The sequence below is a fragment of the Syngnathus acus genome, chromosome 2 (genome assembly GCF_901709675.1).
Source record: "Syngnathus acus chromosome 2, fSynAcu1.2, whole genome shotgun sequence".
NCBI classification, from domain to species: domain Eukaryota; kingdom Metazoa; phylum Chordata; class Actinopteri; order Syngnathiformes; family Syngnathidae; genus Syngnathus; species Syngnathus acus.
The window spans coordinates 11,573,578-11,593,328 of record NC_051088.1 but is presented as its reverse complement, the minus strand read 5'-3'; the positions used below and the strand labels follow the sequence as shown (position 1 = coordinate 11,593,328).

The 19,751-nt window shown below is 44.3% G+C and overlaps 4 protein-coding genes across 7 annotated transcripts in view; 2 read left to right on the top strand and 2 right to left on the bottom strand.

The window, feature by feature from the left end:
* Positions 1-325: 325 nt before the first annotated feature.
* Positions 326-4,793, bottom strand: zbtb48 (zinc finger and BTB domain containing 48). 2 transcript variants are annotated; one of them, XM_037246093.1, is made up of 11 exons: positions 4,746-4,793; positions 3,134-3,819; positions 2,776-3,053; positions 2,602-2,707; positions 2,314-2,406; positions 2,158-2,244; positions 1,924-2,078; positions 1,416-1,552; positions 1,182-1,346; positions 1,017-1,105; positions 326-783 (listed from the first exon to the last, which is right to left on the bottom strand). In XM_037246093.1, exons 2-11 carry the CDS (start codon positions 3,812-3,814, stop codon positions 562-564), a joined length of 2,013 nt encoding a protein of 670 aa, XP_037101988.1. In that variant the 5' UTR covers positions 3,815-3,819; positions 4,746-4,793; the 3' UTR covers positions 326-561. The 2 variants fall into 2 exon arrangements, with proteins under 2 accessions (XP_037101988.1, XP_037101987.1); XM_037246092.1 differs by having other exon boundaries at positions 4,625-4,769.
* Positions 4,773-9,242, top strand: nol9 (nucleolar protein 9). Its single transcript, XM_037246091.1, has 13 exons — positions 4,773-5,253; positions 5,358-5,827; positions 5,888-6,098; positions 6,194-6,324; positions 6,658-6,793; positions 6,972-7,068; positions 7,141-7,238; positions 7,412-7,579; positions 7,651-7,912; positions 8,000-8,114; positions 8,404-8,578; positions 8,733-8,866; positions 8,975-9,242. The coding sequence occupies exons 2-13, from the start codon at positions 5,390-5,392 to the stop codon at positions 9,086-9,088; spliced, it is 2,079 nt and encodes a 692-aa protein (XP_037101986.1). The 5' UTR covers positions 4,773-5,253; positions 5,358-5,389; the 3' UTR covers positions 9,089-9,242.
* An 842-nt stretch (positions 9,243-10,084) lies between these two features.
* On the bottom strand, positions 10,085-18,219 carry nsmce4a (NSE4 homolog A, SMC5-SMC6 complex component). Of its 3 annotated transcripts, none has more exons than XM_037246096.1 (11): positions 18,116-18,219; positions 15,457-15,649; positions 15,288-15,368; positions 14,974-15,104; positions 14,766-14,914; positions 14,275-14,374; positions 11,372-11,462; positions 11,215-11,309; positions 11,090-11,138; positions 10,927-11,009; positions 10,085-10,694 (listed from the first exon to the last, which is right to left on the bottom strand). In XM_037246096.1, exons 1-11 carry the CDS (start codon positions 18,185-18,187, stop codon positions 10,635-10,637), a joined length of 1,104 nt encoding a protein of 367 aa, XP_037101991.1. In that variant the 5' UTR covers positions 18,188-18,219; the 3' UTR covers positions 10,085-10,634. The 3 variants fall into 3 exon arrangements, with proteins under 3 accessions (XP_037101991.1, XP_037101992.1, XP_037101993.1); XM_037246097.1 differs by lacking the exon at positions 18,116-18,219 and adding an exon at positions 16,275-16,417; XM_037246098.1 differs by lacking the exon at positions 18,116-18,219 and adding an exon at positions 16,359-16,407 and having other exon boundaries at positions 15,457-15,750.
* plekhg5b (pleckstrin homology domain containing, family G (with RhoGef domain) member 5b) overlaps positions 18,145-19,751 on the top strand; it is a 39,713-nt gene continuing 38,106 nt past the window's right edge. Inside the window, exon 1 of the mRNA XM_037246087.1 lies at positions 18,145-18,275. Within this exon, the coding sequence (XP_037101982.1) occupies positions 18,194-18,275 (82 nt within the window). The 5' untranslated portion in view covers positions 18,145-18,193. The remainder of the gene's footprint in view (positions 18,276-19,751) is intronic.

The window sequence follows — 19,751 nt, the reverse complement described above, 5'->3', positions numbered from 1 at the left end:
GAGGCACGGTTGAGTTAGTCTCAACTAGTTGCCATAACGTCAGAGATGTGAAGTCCGTTAAGGAACTGCACCTCGGTCGGCTGGTCCCAACTGGAAGTGCAATGGGGTCTCAGTTAACCCTAACATGGAACTTTTTGTTACATTTGCGTGCCCATGTATTTCTCTTATTTGACCTCGATGTAAATTTATCGCTTATGTTTACGATTTTCTTCGCTGGAAGTGAAAGATTTTTGCTTCTTGTGTTGGTTAGCCTCTTGCTAATTGTTAATTTGTGCTCAACTTTTTTTTCCTTTTTTTTTTTTACAAAGAAAACAAATGCATGAGGTTTTATATTTAAATATATTTAATAGCAAGTGTAGCATGATGCATTCACCTTGAATGTCGAAATAAATCATGCATTTAAAAAATATTGAGTCTATTTTTTCCCAGGTAAGGATATTTTCAGCACAATGCCTTATTTTTCAATTGTCCTTGATTGCTGTATTAAGGAACAGGTAGATGAGAAGAATCCTGTCCTGATTTTGAGTTCAAATATTTTCTATCATTTACTGTTGAAACTCTCTATTCAATCACCGCAGCGACCACACAAGTGGACTCTGTGCCGCCAGCAGCTGTGGAGCCAACCGCTTCCGGAGTGACTGACAAAGGATCTTCGGGTTTGGTGGCTTCAAAGTCACCCGCACCTTCGTCCTGCTCATCCACGACCACGTTCCTCAGCTTCCTTTGTCGCGGGTTGTAGTTCTCAGTCCGCTTGTGGATCTGAACGTGTCGACGCAGGTGTGCCTGAGACCGAAAACGAATTTCAGCTACAACTCAGATAATATTGCCCCAAACACTTCAGAATTCATTGTGATTCTTTTATCACAGATAGGAACTGGTTGACTGGCCGCAGCCACGAATGCCCACCTAGCCATGGAACAGCTAATCAATCAGCCAACTGTCCCATTACTTTTGGACGATGTGCTTTACGACTGAAATGTGGAAGGCCCTGCCCATAGCTACATGCTGTCTCATACCTGTCGGGTGAACTTGTAGCCGCAGTCGCCACACTCGAACTTCCTCATACCCTTATGGCGACCCAGATGCACGCGCAGTTGTTCTTTGGCTAGCGAAGAAAACCAGAGGTGGTCAAATTTGCTCATTGTTCGTTCGGGCCACTGGCACACCGGCGGTGTTCTAACCTTTAAAGGTCTTGCTACAGATGTGGCAACAGTGGGGGCGTCCCTCCTCATGCTTGCTGGCCTTGTGGCGAAGGAGGGCGCCCTTCTCGGTGAAGCGCTGCTCGCACACGTCGCAGGGGAAGGGCCGCTCGCCCGTGTGCGTGCGGTGGTGTTTTTCCAGGCTGGCTGCCGTCCGAGCAGAGCGGGATCAATTTGGCGCACAACCAACAATCGCGTCACTCGGACAGCTGTTACCTTGCGTGCGGAATGTTTTGCCACACAGGTGACACTGGTATGGTCTTTCGCCGCTATGCACGCGAAGGTGCATGTTTAGGTTGTTTTTCTGGGAAAAGGCATGGCCGCAGATGCTACAAAGGAAGGGCCGCTCATTTCTAGGAAAAAGAAAGTGGATCAGGTAACTGATCTCATGGGAATGATGAGAATATACTGGCTCGTCATCCGAACGGAAATACTCAAACTCTGATTTTGATGAAGTCGGCCGGGGTGCTGAGTAAAATGTGGATAAATGCAGAATACAATGATTTGTCTTCTGTTTTTTTTCCGTTTTACAGAAATGTCACAATTTCATTGGAATTGGGGTTTGTAGATGGGGAAAATAGTTTTTGCTATAGTCGTAAAACAAATTAGATGTCGTGTGCGGTCAAATATGTATACGTATTATATGTACACGAATATGTATACTAACGGGGGAATGTCGGAACAATCCACCAAACTATTTGAAAAGAAAAAAGTGAGGTCCGACCTGTGGATAGCCTTGATGTGCATCTGCAGGCCGTTGCGACTGGATGCTCGGTGCCCACACTCCTCACACACAAACGGCTTTTCCCCACGGTGCTTAGCGGCTTCGTGGACTCGCAGCTCGTAGCGAGTCCAGAAGGTTTTCGGGCACTGTGGGCACTGACAGAGAAACCTTTTTTTTTTAGGCTTTTCATTTGAATGCAATTATGACAAATCTAGAAATTATAGACCAATTTACAGCATGTGGTTTGGGGTGGCCGTGGACCTTCATCATGTGACACGTCAAGTGTTTCTTATACATGAATTGTTCAGCACACTGTGTACACTGAGGAAAAAAAGCGACAAGACGTCAAAAATGAGCATTCATTTCAAGGCACGCTGACGTAGGCGCTACCTTGTAGGGCATCTGTTCAGCATGGGAGACCATGTGTGCACGCAGCTCCTCTTTTCCTTTGAATGACGTCGAACACGTCTGACACGTGAATGTCTGGAGTGAGTGGCAAAAACGTCATACGGTTCTCCAGTTCAACACAGAAAAATACACTGCACACTTTTGAATGCAAATATATGTTTCATTGCTTTTTATAGGTAAATAAATTCAATTAATTTGATATAGAGATTTACAAACGCTTTTTGACCCACGATAGGACAAAAACAATCAACAAAAAGATGTTGACCTCACCTGTGTTGCGGCACAGTGCCTGAGCTCATGAATTAAAAGATTCTCTTTTCTGAAGTAGTGCTTCCCGCAATTGTGGCAACCAAACGGTTTCTCGCCAGTATGACGTCTTCAGGGCATAAAACAGCATTAAACCAGAATTCGTTCCAATGCAGACATGAGAATTTGGGCACCTACCTGTTGTGCACTTTGAGGTAATATTTGCTCTTGAAGACTTTGTGACAGATAGGACAGTGCACGGAGTTCTCGGATTCTCCTCCGTCCGCCGTCTCATCCTCGCCGCTCTTGCGCAAACTGGGGCGGCGTTGTCGATTTCTTGATGCAGATGCCACAGTGGGACTGGACTTGTTGATGGGTACGTATTCTTCATCAGAGTCGTGGACAGTCCAGTCAAAACGGACGCTTTCGTCCTCAACTGCCATTGAATCGTTCATGTGGCTCGGCGGGTCGCTAATCTGCAAGGGGGGGAAGAAAGACTGATTCTTCGTGTATTTGATATTGAGGTCATCCAAAAAAAAGTATGTTTATTTTTTACCTGAGTTTGATCTATTTGCTGCTCAGTGTTCTGACCCTGCTCATCAGCACGCTCTGAAAACGGAGGCAGAGCTTCCTCGCTGGCCAGGAGATCACAGGAGGCATCTTCTTCAGAGATCATCCGTCTGGGCTCTTTGACCACACGGCCCGAGCGGGTAGTCGCAGCGGTGACGGAGGGCTTCAAGTCATTTCCGACCCCCTCTAGGACAGATTCCTCTTTAGTCGCTGTCAGTTTGTTTGTGTCTTCACCAGAGACGGAGAAGTCCTCAGATTTTGTCTTTCTCGGTCTGCCTCGCCCTCGCTTGACAAGAGAGACGCCGTCAACTGGCTTGTCCCTAAAGCGCTGACACATTGCAAGCGCTTCAGGGATACACAAACTGGAGGCTGCACTCTGCACATTGTCCAGGACACCCGGATCCAGCTTGAGTTCCCCTGTGTAGACGAAGTCCAGCAGCAGCTCGAGGCCTTCGCTGGAGCACTCATGGAGGTGGAACTCCACGCTGGGCGAGGCAGTGGCCATATTGGCCGCCTGAAAGACTTGACTAAAGCAGGCCAGGACACTACGATGGGCAGTGTAGACCACCCCATCGGTCACTTTCAGCAAGGCATCACAGAAGCTCCCTGCTGCCCTCTGCTGATTCAAGGTAGACAGGACACGCTGTGCATGGTCAGCGACACGCATTTCCACTGGAACAAAAACAACGCGAGATATTTTTGAAATCTTCAAATCCATGCATCAATTTTCTATAGCGCATAAATATCTGTAGTAGTTGAGCGAGTGAGTTGATACAGCGCCGGTGTTAATATATATATATATAGATATATAGATATATAAATGTCATTACTGTTTGTACAGTTTCATTTGAGCGAAGCTGTTTTGGCGCAAACTGTATATCATATTCGTAGATGCCATTTAAATAAAGGTTATCCTGTAAGGAAAATATGCAAAATAGTTACAATAAAATATAAAATTCATGTTCAGTTTCACTGTATTATTTATAAATATTTGCGAAACAATTTCACCGATTTCTCAAATTGTTAGACGTTATAATAAATCAATTAACCAATTATTTTGCCAAGTCAAATTAATATAAAAACGAATAAACATTGACTTTTTTGGGGGGGGGGGGGCATCCAAGCGAATATAATAAATATTACAGGAGTGTTAATAATGTAGATGCTCAGTGGAGCAAAACAACGCTGGCCATACTTTGAGCTACACTGCCCCAATACATTTACAGTTTCAAAAACGATTGGAGGATGCCCAGTGGGGTACGCTACGGTTGTCTACAAGTAGGACTACAAAATATAAATAAACCTATATAACTAACAATTGCAATATTTACGGTGAAAATAAGTAGTACATTAACTTTAAATAGAGATGAACAATGTAGTGCAAATTCTTAGCATGTCGACGTTTACGTCCTAGCATCATTTTTCTAGACGCTCCCTTAGCTTGGCTGGTACGCTGCGGTGGCATTTCAAGACTTACCACAAGAATGATGAAACTAACGTCGATCTGTAAAATGTTCACCAAAATTCATTTCCCGTTGAAGTTGCGTAGACAGTGCATGGTATTTTTCGAGTAAAAGTGCCAAACTAGCTCCATTTACCTTGTTTTGCGTCTTGTAGGCCCCTTAAACAAAGCGGACGTGACGTAGTACGAGACCTCCGGAATAAAATGGTCGGGGTTAATATACCACATCAGTATTTAGATTGTAACCAAAAAAAAGCTTCTTTTTTTTTATGTGTATATATATATATAAAGTGAGGACTTGTATCTGAATTGAGTTTCTGTGTATTCCTACCACGATACAAATTAGGCAAGTATCACGGGGAAATCATTGTTGGCCATCTACATTCAAGTGTGTGGCTCCCTGGTACACATGTTAGCTAGCTGGCTAACCACAACTTTGGGACCAGACGATTCGTAATCAACCATTTAAAGTGGTTAAGTGGTCGCCGAGGAGTTCCGAGCAACCTCAAAATCCGTGAGTTTTCTTATTGGCGTAGTTGCAGTTTGCCTTTATGTCAGACGAAGAACAGACGACCATGCAAAGTTAGCGAGGTGTCGCTAGCTAGCCCCGCTCATTTCTCTTGGCCGATGGTTCCTGTTTGAAGGTAAATTGATCTTTTATCTTTGTTATAAAAACGCAAAACTGTGATATTCTTTTTTTTTTCCGGTTGCATTCTATGACGAAAGAATATCATTCTTGATTTGTTAGTGCTTATCCACCAGCCACCTAACATTGGCATAATGAAGGCGAAGAAAGTTACAAATTCAAAGAGCAGCGCCACATCTCAGAAGTGGAAGGATGTGAGGGGTAAACGGTGCAGGCCTCCCATTAGTTCCTCTAACCTCAACTCCACTCCTGTCATGGTTGGGGTGATCAAGGACCATAAGGAGGCCATGAAGAAGAAGCCAGCTGTCAAGAGACTAAAGAACAAGCCAAAGCCAGTGTCTGGGAAAAGTGCTTCTAAGACAAAGTCTTTCACAAATGGCAACATGGGCCTGGATTCTGATGAGTTTCAGGACTCGGAGGAGTACTCCCGGTCGGTCCAAGTGAATGGGCTTGAAACGCAAGGTGCCACAGATGATAAGCATCCATGTCGACTGGATGGGAAGTCTCTCCATCAGTGCGCAGAGAGGGATGACCAGAGGAAGCATGCAGTACTTGTCATGCAAAAAGGACAGGTACGCTACAGGAAATGTTACCATCAAGTCTATTTCTAACCTTGTCCATTCTTCTTTCAGACCCTGTGTTTCCGCGGGAAGTGTTTTTTGACTTGCTTGTACGGGCGCGTGGAAGTGATGGGCTTCACCATCGAAGAGGGTCAGCAGTCATATCCGCTCTTCTCTCCCGCCTCACATTGTCCGCTGACCATCACAGCCACGGAGGGTTGCGATGACAGCAGAGACTACAAAAGCGCGGCAGCAGAGATCCTGTGCAATTACCTTCCAGCAGGTAAATCAACCTCGCGAGGGGCATTTACACTCGATGAGTGCTGCTGACTGTCGTTACAGCTGTGTTTTATATTTTTCTATCACCTGTTTTTGCAGCGTCACAGAAGAAGCTGCTTAAAAAGGTTGTCAGCAACTCCTCAATAATCCTGCTGGAGCCCATGGAGATTCCGCTGACACGCTTCCTATCGAGCTTCAGCAATCTCAGTACCCTGTTTGACCCCACTATGGTAAGATGACACCCCCGTGTCAGCATTTCCTTTTGGAGTTGAAGCCGTCAGCAGGGTGGAGGGGGAACACGATCAAAACAAGAGCATTTGAGTGGAGACAGAAAACACAGCACAGTTTTTGCCTTAAAAGGGAGCGCCCCGATTTGCAAAGCATCGGGACTGAGCCCCGCTTTGTAGCAAAAACAGATGATAAGACCTCCCAACAAAATAGGTGACTAGACGCATTTGCAAATGCTAAGCTGCAAAAATGTTTATTGTATCAACTAAAATGTGCTTAGAACATATTTAGTTGTGCGTGTAGAGTGTAAGCTCCTCTCCAACCTATGCTTACAGGGGGAACTGCTGTCTGCCGTACCAGACACGCCCCTTAATGGTCTAGGGATGATTCCTCTGGTCGGCAGTATCGAGGGCCTGAAGGTGTCGCCCAGCTGCCGGGCATCCCTGGATGCGGTGGTCAGTGCCTGCAGAGGTTTGAGCATTTGCGTGTTTGTTCATGGGCAAAAGGAATGTTCAAAAATAGGGTGAAATAATTGATTATAAAGGTTGTCTGTTCAATAATATTTGTTTAAGGCTGTCTGGCATTATTGTTCAGCCTTGGTGGTGGTCTAAGATCACCTTTAAGTCTTGTCTGTGTTTGTCTCTCACAGGGGACATGGACGGTTGTGCAGTCGTCCTCGTTTACGGAGCCAAAAATGTCGGCAAGTCCACGTACATCCGCATGGTGATCAATACGCTACTAAATCAGTAAGTGTCCTGTTCATCATTCGTGGATGCTCGAATGATATTGCAAGATCAATTGTGTCTCTGTGTGTGTAGTACAACTAGTGTGGACTATTTGGAAGCGGACCTCGGTCAAACGGAGTTCACCCCGGCTAGCTGCTTGTCTTTGTTGACTGTCAGAGAACCTCTGCTGGGTACGTTTCATCTCGTCCGTGCTGCTTTCTAGATTGTGTTTGACTTTAGAGGTTCCACCGTATCAAATTTGAACCCGCTTGTACTGTGTTCATTTGTTATTATAAATCATTGAATAGGTTCAGATGTCATGCAGGCACTTAATTGTTGTAATCTTTGCATGATCAAATCTCAGGCCCCCCCTTCACACATCAGCGCGACCCAGACCACATGGTCTACTACGGCGAGTCGTCTTGCCAGTCTGACTTAAGCCGCTACCTGGAAAGCCTCAAGTCCTTGTGGCACAGACGCTCTTCAAGCAGGGAGACACCCATTGTCATCAATACCATGGGCTGGGTTAAAGGTCAGTGAAAACGTTTTTGTCCTCCTTCCCCCCCTAATCCACTTAAAGTTAATAGCGGGTGCAATCTCTAGGTTTTGGACTGCAGCTGCTAGTAGACATGCTCCGCTTCTTCCCGGTCTCACATGTCATCCAACTGGCTCACGCCGACAGCACCGCTCAATGCCCCGCCCTCACCCCCGAGTTTCTTAGGACGGCCCACGGCTTCCAAACGCACCCACCCGCTCAAACTGCGCTGGACGAGTTCACCGAGAACACACAAAGCCCACCCCTCACCTACGTTCACATGACTATTTATTCCGACTTCGAACGCGGCGGCTGTCAAGGGACGACGACGTAAGCGCCCGTCTTTCAGCGTTGCGATTTCACTGGCGTTATGGTGTGACATCAGCGGCTCACGTGCACATTTGTTGTGTCGGACAGGAAACACCAACGCAGCAATGAGCTGCGAGAGCTGTCAGTGCTGGCCTATCTTAGTCAGCTGCAGTCGGCTGATCCGGGACCTGTTCGACCTCTTCACTCTCTCACGCCCTACCAGGTGCACTTTTTTTTTTTTTTTTTTTAAACAAGCTTCTCTATTGTTTGACATTTTCATGAACTTTAAATGAAAATTCAATTAGTCTTTAAACGTAGCATGTTCCTCATTAGAACCTCTTAATATCATTTTTAAAAGAGATATGATTAAAGCGTCAAATAGCAATTCGGGGAGAACGATTTTGGCTTCATCACTTCAACTTTTCATCTTTCATGAAAAAGTGACATGTTAATATGTGGACTGCACTTCCAAAGCACATAATAAAATAATAGACGTTATTGTGCCCCTGCAGGTGCCCCACACAGATGTGGCTTTGGGTGTGGTCCATTTCGACGTGGCTCCCAGTGACATGTTCTATGCCGCCAACTCCAGCCTGGTGGGACTCTGTTGCCTGGCAGAGAAGGTGACCAGCAAAGGAGGTCCGGTTTTGCTGTCCCGAGCTCCCATCTGCCCCTGTGTGGGCCTGGGTACGAAATAATCTTTTCATTTGTTGTGTTTTAAGTGTAAAATAGTCTGTACTGTGTGGTTACAATTTTATTATTGTTTTGGGGTGTGCAGAATAAAGGTCTGCGCTCTCTTGATACTTCTTGTCTTCGAAGCTATTCGTTTTTCATCTCGCAGGCGTGCTGCGAGGGATTGACATGGCGCGAGGACTCTACTTTGTACTGACGCCTGTAAATCCTGCCGTTCTGCGCAAGGTCAATTGTCTCCTTCTCGGGGCCACGTCGTTGCCCTCCTGCATCTTGACGACGCAGGTTAGACGCTGGCCTGACTTAGACTACTCGCCAAAAAGTTTGACATATTGGGTATTAGATGAGATTTCTCAACCACTACACACTAACAAGGGCAACTTTGTGGGGCAGGGTGGTTTCCAGGGAGAGCTGCCTTACGTCACGTCAGAGTACAGCTTTGACCTGACGGGCGCTGGAAAGATGCGAGTCTTCAAAGGCCTGCAGAGACCAAGTCAGATGCACTGATGTTGCGACAAGTGCTTTGTCCCCCCCCAAACATCAAGTCTGACATGGACTCTTCAGGAGAGAAATCTCTCAGAACACATTTGTTTTGTACCACTGCCATTTCAAAACTGCATTTGAATTCTGGTGTCATATTAAAAGCAGAAAAGAATGTTCAGATTTGCAGTATTTACTTTTATTGCGAAGACAAGCATTGAAGCGGCATTTGATATAGATTTAGAAGATAAAGACATATGGTTCGATTCTGGCTCCATCCTTCCTGCGTGGAGGTTGCATGTTCTCCCCCTGTGCCTGCATGGGTTTCCTCCGGGTACTCCGGTTTCCTTCCACATTCCAAAAACATGCAAGGTAGGTTAGTTGGGAACTCAAAATTGTCCTTAGATGTGATTGTGAATTTGGATGGTTGTCTATGTGGTGCCCTGCGATAGCCTGGCAACCAGTTCAGGCAAAAAAGAACGTATTCCAAGTTAAGGCGCTTAGCGAGTAGAAACGTGACGGCCGCCGGTGGCTACATTTTTCATTGCGCCGAATAGTGCTGCATCCGAGGAAGGTAGGAATTATCCCTCTATAGCAGAAGTGACCCTTCTGCGTTCTGCAATCAGATCTCACTCATAAAGCGCTCCAAATTGATATTCAGCTTTATTATTACAAGATTCCAAATTTATAAGCACCCCGTACCAGGCGAAAACAATGTAGCCAATGCAAAGCCGCTAAGAGCTTCAAGTCAATGTTTCAAAAGTGGTAACTTCATATGCAAGAAACACACCCAGCCTGTTTGTATTAAATGTGTGAAGTCGAGAAAGAAACAAAAGGTAAGTATTAGTTGTGATTGTAACCTTGTTTGATTTATCAATTTCTTTGTCATCAAACTCAATGTCATGACTTACTGATCAGTTTTTACTTGAAGTAACGTTGTGCTGTTTGTGTTTTTTGCAGTTATATATTAAGGTATACAGCGAGCATCACATCAGTGAAATAAGTAACATGATGAAATGTATGTTATTTTTCTTTATATTTTATTTTTCATGTTTGCAGCTACTTTTGCACAACCAGTCAATCAGTTATATTCTGATGTAACATTGTAAAAGAAAGAATCTGGTCACTTTCCAAAACAAGATATTTTTCAAATAAAAAAAGAATATATCAAAAGTAATGTTACCCACGGACCAGTATTCCATGGTTGGGAACCGTTGTCCTAGAAAATCTTCCACTACTGGACTTTTTACAATTATTTTTCTTCCACATAAACAAATAAAATAAGTCATAATTCCAGTGCAGCCTGAAGGCAAAGACTAAACAGTGGAAGGAAATGTAGCAACTGATAAACTAAACCCCGCTCATTATAAATAAGTTTTATTTACATTCTTTTGTATATATTTGTATGATGATCTATCTTTTTGTTAGCTTTGTGGCTCAAATGAGTCAATCTAGCATACACCCATGATGACAAAAATGTATTTTTATTGAAGTATAAATATCTCCAATATAAATTCAAAATTGAAACAAATTCGTAACAAATGCAAGTCCATCGAGTCCCTGGTTTGGTCCATCACTGACTGTTCAGAGGCGGAATCATGGGCTCAGTGATCTCAAAAGCTTCGATGAGCTCCTTGGAAAATGAGAGGGGGGAAAAAGGGTTTGTCAGGTACCACGTAAGAATAGTTTGGGACTTTTCATTTGAGCTCTCCTTTATCTTGTTTGCAGTTTTACTTTCCATTTTTCTGAAATACTTTTGATTTAGGTTGGGTTTTATTGGTATTCTTTTAACAAGGACAAAAAACTGTATGTTTACCCACTTGAGACCTTTCAAGAGACAATGCTCTGAAAAGGCATGTTCTCACCTTCCAGCTCTTTGGGCTGATTGTAACAATAGCTGCATGACAGTTTTCTCTTTCTCCTTCCGTCACCACCTCCTCCACCGGAACTGAAAGACGCAACAAAATCATCTTCGTTGACATGTGTTACACGCCCTCTTAACTGACAAATCAATACAAAGTCCTTTACCTATAAAAGGCAACTTATCTAGATCCAAACCAATTTGTACCAAACCATCCTGAAAAGAGACGTGTGGAGTCACGAGACGGCAAGCTCAGCGTTCATTTGGATTCATCATTGCTAAGAAAACTCACCCTGACCAGGAACGACGTGTGAAAAATGTTCTCCACGGTGCGTGGAAAGGAGTTGGGGTCGATAACAAACTCGTAATACGATATCGGCGACGTCGCTGTGACGGAAGCAGAGTGGTGAATTTTGGCACAGAGGTTGAGTGGTCAACTGTGAACTCACGGTCATCTTGATGATAACTTTTTAGGCAGGCCAGGATCCTCTCCACTTCTTTCTCAGTGGCTTCCTGCTCAGTCTCTTCCATCTTTTTCAGCTGATATGTGCACGTGAGATCAATACAGGAAGGCAGAAGATAATTAATGACGGCGGAAGTAATCTGGCGCTGATTGTTCGCCGCTTCTCCACCAGAATTAGGTTTAGTTTTAGTGTTTTTATTTATTTTTTTAGCCATTATTAAAGTTTAGTTTTTAGCATCTAGTTTTAGCGTGCAGGCTGGAGCGGTCGGCCCACGGTCGCCTGGACCGCGGCGAACCTCCACAGTTAGCCAGCTGCCTACTACGGCGCGTCCACCACCCCCCCGCCAAGGGATCCTGGCTAGCCTAGCCAATGGCTAACACTCAAGTTCAGTGTTCTCCAACCGGCACTGTTAACTTACTCCATCCCCCGCTTGCTGGAGCTGAGTAATCACACCATTCCAGGGTGTGTCTCAGTCATCAAACAACTCGGACTTCTCCGCAGACTACGTTACATCCACAGAAGCACCCGTCGTAACTTTGTTTTCACCCAACCCGTCCATAACACTGTACAATCCATCTGCTCCTCCTCCGCCTGACACCCCGTCGCATGTCCAACACGTCATCAGAGACCTGGCGCACTTGGATCTTATTGTAGCAACCATGCAGTACTCCAGGTGGCCTGGAAGACATGGTGTGGACATCACTCCTACACGGAGCGGACTCCGACACCAGACGGACACCGGGTTGCCGGGAAAACACGGAGTGTTAATTTCTCCAGGACGGAACGGACACCAACACGGAGCGGCCCCCGGGTGGCCAGGACAAAACGAATTGGATTTCACTCCAACACAGAGTGGACTGGACTGCATGTGGCACAGAAAACGTGGAGTGGATTTCTCTCTACTTCGCCCCCTACCTAAACACAGCCCCACAGCTACAATCAAAATGGATCTCCTCAACATCCAAGCACTCACCCGTAAATCATCATTTATTCACGACCTCATCCTGGACAAAGGCTTAGACATAATGTGCCTGACTGAGACCTGGCAACCACCGGATGTCTATCAATCCCTCCATGAAGCCTGTCCCTCTGGTTATAAATACATAACTAAACCTCGCAGCACTGGCCGTGGCCTGGCTGTACTCCACCGTCTTGATCTAGAGCTGTCCCAACTCCCTCTACCTGATCACTCATTCGAATCCCTTGCATTCAAATGTAAACCTCCATATCCTATCACAGTTTTACTTGTTTACCGCCCTCCTAAACCAAACTCCTCTTTCATTCCAGAACTACACGATCTACTCACTACCCTCTGTACCTCCACTTCCTCTAATCTAACCATACTAGGTGATGTTAACATCCATGTCGACACCCCCTCCCGCCCCCCTGCCTCTGACCTGTTGCAACTATTGGACTGTTTACTCCTCACCCAACATGTAAATGTCCCCACACATGACAAAGGGCATACACTTGACCTTGTCATCTCCTCATCGGCCATAAGCAACCTACAAGTTCACGAGGTCGGCGTGTCTGACCACAAACTTATTCAAATGGAACTGCCTTTCCCACACCCCCACTCCAAACCCAAGCGGCAAATCTCATTCAGAAATTTCAAAAACATCAACCAAGACACTATAGCACAGGACCTCCAGCTTCTCTCCTCCTCCTCTGCAACCTTTCCATCAGTCAGCAAGGCAGTGGACCATTACAATAACTCTTTGGCCAAACTTCTAGGTATCCACGCCCCCCAAAAAACCAAAACAGTCACTTTTTCACGCTCAGCCCCCTGGTACACCAGTGAGCTGCGTCTGATGAAGTCAACTGGATGCATCCTGGACCGTCGTCTCAAAGCCTCAGGACTGACCGTGCACAAACAGGCCTACAAAGAACATCAGAAGGCCTACTCAAAAGCCCTTGGGACTGCACGTGCCCAGTTCTACCCCAATATAATACCCCTGGAAATTCAAAACAGCTCTTTTCAACCATCAACCACTTTCTCAAACCCCAACCCACCACTCCAACAGAACCCTCAGAGGTAGTGTGCAATAACTTTATGACCTTCTTTACCGCTAAGGTTGACAACATCCGCACCCAGCTCCTCTCCTCTTCTGGCCCCGCCACTTCACCTCCTCCCCCCTTCCTTCCACCCGGGACAGTCCAGCCTCTCCGCTGCTTCTCCCCTATCTTGCAGTCGGAGGTAGAGGACATCATCAAAAAGATGAAACCCTCCACATGTGCCCTGGACCCTTTCCCCACAGCCCTCATTAAACAACAAACCTCAGCCATTAGTCCCCTAATAACCAATGTCATCAACCTCTCACTCCAGTCTGGCTCTGTACCCCCTGCACTGAAGACTGCCATCCTCACTCACCATTGTATCCTCGGACATGCTCCCCCATACCTCAAAGAACTCCTTGCCCCAAAACCTGCCACCCGAAGCCCTTGCTCATCCAATTCACACCTTCTCCACGTTCCGAAAACCAAGCTGCGCACCATGGGCGACCGGGCCTTCTGCCATACAGCCCCTACACTGTGAACTCCCTCCCCGACCACCTAAGAGCACCCCAATCCACTGACTCTTTCAAAACTGGACTTAAAACTCACCTCTTTACCTTAGCATTTCCGTAATTTCTCTCATATCCTGGTTGTCGTCCAGTTGTTTTATACTTGTCCTTGTTTTGTTTTCTTGTTTTTATTTGCCATGTAGCACTTTGAGATTCCTCCGAATATGAAGTGCGTTATAAATATAATTTATTATTATTATTATTATAATTCAATGTTAGATTTTTGACTGGTTTTGTGTGGTGATTTGATGGATGTCTAATGTAAAGTGAGAGCCTTATCATTTTTGGTAAATGGAAATAGTGGCCTGAATGGTTCATAATCACCTGAGTGGGCATGATCCTTTTTGCTTCCTTGCTAGGGGCTTTCTCTTGACGTACTATCTTTTGCTTCGGAGGGGGCGGCTCTGCATGGAAGGAACCCAACCTGATGAGAGATAGAGGACATCACGTGGAGTGCACGGGATACATTTAACCACCAAGCACAGCTTGGAAAAAATAGTTCTCTGAATGTACCACCATAATCTGCACATGCCGAACCACAAATAGACATGGGCTGACTGGAGTTGAAAACCTTAAGATCGAGATGACCACTAGAGGGCAGACAAGCCTTAGTCGCGCTTACATCGGGTCTTGTACTGTCAGACACCACAAGGCGAATTGACCTGATATTTTGCAGCAGATTTGGACTAACATACAGGACAAAGAGAGAACCTCAAGAAATATTATTTTGAGGGAATTGATTTTGGTGGAAAAATATAAACAAATGGAGTTAATGCAGGTTAATGCAGTGAGCTGAATAACAATGGCACACGCACATGTAGTGGAAGGTCGGCGCTGTCTGAAAGCAAGCCTCAGCTCTCTGGGCCAGTCTCTGCCAGGCATCTCTGGGCAAATAACCCTCAATTTCCTCTTCGCTCTGCTCCCCCCTACCACTTTCCAGTCGGTTGAGACCCATGAAGGAGAGCTGTTGACGGGATAAAAGCAATCATAGAATGCAAGTGACAAAATAGTGGAATCACTTACAAGGTGCTCAGCAAAAGCAGCGTGGTCAAAAGCACTGTCCTCTTCTCGCATCTGGCTGGCTCTTTCGTTGTTCAGCTCCGTAGCCATGGAAACGAACTTGGAATCCAGCACCGCTTCGCTCGTCTCTCGCACTGTCAAACAACTCCGCTGTCAGACATTGCAATGTTCTTCAGTTGCTCACTTTTTCAAGGTACAACAGATTGATATTTATGCAACACTTACAAAACGCCTACAAGGTATTTGACATTGCAAGAAAAAACAAATGGAATACTTTGTCTACTTTAATGAAAAGTTAAGAGAAAAATGAAACGTACCATTTTCAAAAAGGCTGTCTGCCGCTTCCAAAATCTCTGTTAGTTTGTTGTTAGATGGACTCAGTAAATCTTCTCTATTTTCTGAAATAAAAAAGTACAAGCATAAGACCGAAACACAAAAATAAATAAACAAAGCAAGCTGCCACCTCTTGGAAAGTCACCAACTCACGTTGGACTGAATCGATGAGATCTCTGTACTTGGTCCTTATTTCTTTCCTGGTGCCTCTTTCCTGTGCACTCATAGAACCAAAGCTGGACCTCCCATTCAGCTGCTGTTGGTCTCCGCTGCTGTGCCCTGCAGCTCCGTCTTGCTGGGGGGCTTCCTTGTCAGTGGACGGGCATCTGAGCTGCTCCATCGAAAGCTGAACGCAGAAACAGTAAAGTTTGAAGTTTAGATTGACATTTAGTAGAGGTATGTGATTATTGAATATTTATTATAACCGCAAATTCCCTGCTATTGTGGTTACCCCAGAACGCGAACCGGTCTCAAGGTTTGTCCAAGTTTTGCAAACGTTACCTGGCTGTGCCCGCAACAAGCACAGGGAACCCCTCACCCAGCCCACTTTGATGCTCTGATGTGTTTAAAGTTAAACACGAAGCAACATAAATACTGCGACTGAGCAGGACTGTGATGATGACTCCCTTAATGCAAAACCTGAGTTGCTGCTTGTTGATGTAACTTTCTGTATGTTTACTGTCAATTAACAAAGATTACGGCAGTGCGAAGCATTCTCCACTTATGTTCATTTTGCTGAAATAATGATCTCATCAGCTATTAGTTGATATCGACTTGAGGTTTGTTTGTTTTTTTCAAATCAGGTCATGCAACATTTATTAGACACCCTGTCACATTTCTGTCATTGACTGTGAACAGTGTATGTAAACAGCGGCTAACATATTGTAATAGCTTCCCTCTGCGCCGGTGCTAGCAAAACACTGTTAGCCACTTGGTAACGCGTTAAACATCATAATGTTACAAGTTCATACTTCACGTCACGACGTGGCTTCGGCTATTTGTTCGAACGGTGTCCAAGTTGAGTCCCAGAGTGATGCTTGAGCAGCTCGAGTACGCACCTAACTGTTCGGCACTTCACAACTGTGCGCTGGAGTGCGGAAATGCGTTTTCGGACGGAAATTACGTCACAATACGGGTGCCGTGACCAGTAGCCCCGCTACCGATGTGCCTACGTGGCAGCCATGTTGGGAGGGACGACCTCCCCCTCAAAGGCAATGCAATGGCATTGAAATGAAATCATAACGCGCTCATTTCTCGATTAGAAGGTCTGGATGGTGGTTGCACAGTCTACTACGAATCTGTCAAAGTATGTGGAATTCTGAGATAAGTATAAGTTTCAGGGTTTTTTTTAAACAATACAAAGGTCTGATGAAAGCCATTCCACACGAGGAAAGTTGAGGAAGGTGAAATGTTTTCTTATTCCCGGAGGGGGTGGATGGGTTGGGGTTAGCATAACAGAAAATAATTTTGAAGTTTTTAAATCAATCAATCAATCAATCAATCAATCAATCAATCAATCAATCAATCAATCAATCAAATAACAGTTTTTCTGGTTAATTAATTTCCCAACTCATTAGCATTGTAATCTACAGATTGATCAGTTCAATATTATAAATAATTCATAAACTTAAAATGAAAACTAAACTTAAATAGCCCAGCTAAAAAGTTACAAACAGGGGTGCCAAGTACCTCAATTATGTACTTTCTTATGTTCCTTATATGTTCTTTCATTTAACACTTAACTTAAAGAGCAAAACTACACCAAATATATCTTTTGAAAAATATATGCCTCCACTGTGGCACTCTGATTGCATTTGTGGAATAAGGGTTAATCACCTGTTCGCATTTATCTTAGGGGGTGGCCATTTTGCCGCTTGCCATCGACTGAAAATGACATCACAACATGATCCGGATAAAACCTTTTGCGTTACTATGGCATCAAATATAGAGCCATGAATCGGAACGTCTGTTAGTCTGCTAACAGAAACTCTATAACACTAACATAACAGTCCAACCTTGATAGAGCGCTATGCTTGAGTAAGTGACATTCAGGTTGCAATATGGTCGACAGAGCCTAAAATACATTTAATGGAGGCCTAAAATTTCTCACAGTTCTGCATACCATGTAAATCCCTTGAAACAATGCACAATGATTTTTTGAGGGAAGATATTTTTGAGTATATTTTGAGGAAAATCATTTGAAATTATGGACTGTTTATATTTATAACGTAGTATATACAGGTATAAATGATGTATTTTGAATCTTTATTTGTATTGTAACTTGAGTTTTCCATCTGGTCTTCACTGCGAGTTAGCGTCCCTAGGGGCACTTACTTGCCACTGCAGAGCAAATCGCTTCAGCGGATGAATGGAAGGCAGACAGGCGGTCGGCGAATGTTTGGAGGGGGAGGCACGATGCTAAAAAAGGAGCTGCACTTTGTTTAAAAGTTCTCGGAGTAAATTCGCTTTCTTTAAAACACCACTGGGGATATTAATTTGTATTATCCCATTTGGACAGCAGACTTGGACGCCAAGTCCAACGAACGGCGTTTTCACCGAGGAGCATTTAATTTTTAAATGTTAAGTACCAGGTTAAGACAGACTGTATGTTTTGTAGTTGACGTGAAGACGCAGGGTGACTTAAACAACACCATTTGCCTTCCACGCGCTCGGCGTGATGTGAGATCCGAATCGAACCGAGCTTCAGCTGCAGTGTGAAAGACAATGTGGAAGCGCTTTTGACCGGACTGCTCAGCAAATTTACCGGGTGATTAGCAATTAGCATCGAGCACACCGCCGGCGGCACGCGAACCTGCTGGGAACCAGCGTGGGCTCCCCGTTGCAACCAAATCACCACAGGACCACCAAAAACGAAGGATTGCATGCCTCCATGGTTCCGAACAAGTGGACCATGAATTCAGTCCTGCACAAGTCGCCTCCGCGGAGCTGGCTCGGACTCAAGTTGAGGCTCAGTAAGTGAACATTTTTGTTTTGATGTTGTACGTAAAGTGGAACGCGCAATCATTAACGTACACTTTTTTTTTCTTTTTTTTTTAATGTAATCTAATTTGAAAATTCACTCCTCATTCCTACAATGTAAGGCTATTAAAACAGATTTTCTTTTGCAATGCTGACCTGGCTGCGGAGCAGACCGCAGTCAAAAATAAAATGGAAAAACAGACAGTAGACAAATTAATAATAATAATAATAATAATAATAAACTGAAATAGCCAGTCAAACTGTGATGCATGACATCATGAAAGCAACTAGTACTGTGAAATCCAGTTTGAACATAAGTAAATTATATGAAAAACAGCTAGATCGTGCCACTTGATAACATATTCGGTCACCACAGCAACTAATATTAAATTCTGACAACTGAATCGTATGAAAACTGAGGCAATATACATACTTCAAAATAATAACAATTATTCATTCAGAGAATCTGTTGTTGAACATTCACAAAATATTGTGACAATATTTTATAGATAATTTGTTGTTGAAAACATAGTGAATAAACTTAAACAAAATAGATGAAGAATAAATGGGCAGTGAAGTCCAAAAAATTCTTTACAATATGTTCTATACACCACCACTAGTCTAAACGTGGCATTCTGATTAATATTGTGTTTGTGGAATACTAATTAAGCAGCAAAATCCACCCATTTTTATCTATCTTACGATTGTTTTGCCACTTGCCGAAAACAACATCACAGTGTCTTAGCTTGCAAATGTCATGTGACCAGACTCAGAAAACAGGTGAGCCGTATTTGTTCATTCACTAAGCCCTTAGGCACTGTGATGTCATTTTCAGTCAACAGCAAGTGGCGGTACAAAGCCCAAAAACTGTACACAGTACAAAAAACAAGTGACCTAATTGTGTGTGTTGTGTTTTTTTTTGGGCTCTCAAGTGGCACGATTGGGAGTATTGGGAGGAAATAAAAAAACATGGAATCTAATATCTTCAGATTAGAACAAGGCTTCTTCCAAATGTGAATATAATGCTGTATAAAGGTTATGTAATTTTTTTTACTTCCATGTTATGGCTGCTCTGTGTTGACACTTCTGGAGCCTGCAATTTTGGCATCTTTGCATGCGAGTTGTTTGACAGTGTTTCTATACTTTCGGATAGCTGCTGAAGCCTGGGTGCCTCTGTCTTATTTTTTTGCCTTGTTTTAAAATGATAATCAAAATGTATGATGTGTGATCAGCTGCTTATCGATTTCGTTCCTTCTCTGAATCCACCTGTCCTGTTTGGGTGCTTGGTCAAGCAGAATGGGAGAATCTGTATGTCTGAATGTTTCAACTCCCCCTACCGTCGCTCGACTTCACATGTTGCCACTGCCGGCAGTCAACGGGTTCATAGCGTTAACACAATGTTTAAGTTTAGCAGTCTTAATAGTTTGAGTCTGGAGGCCTTCAGTGTTCCAGGCCACTGGAGTCTTAAG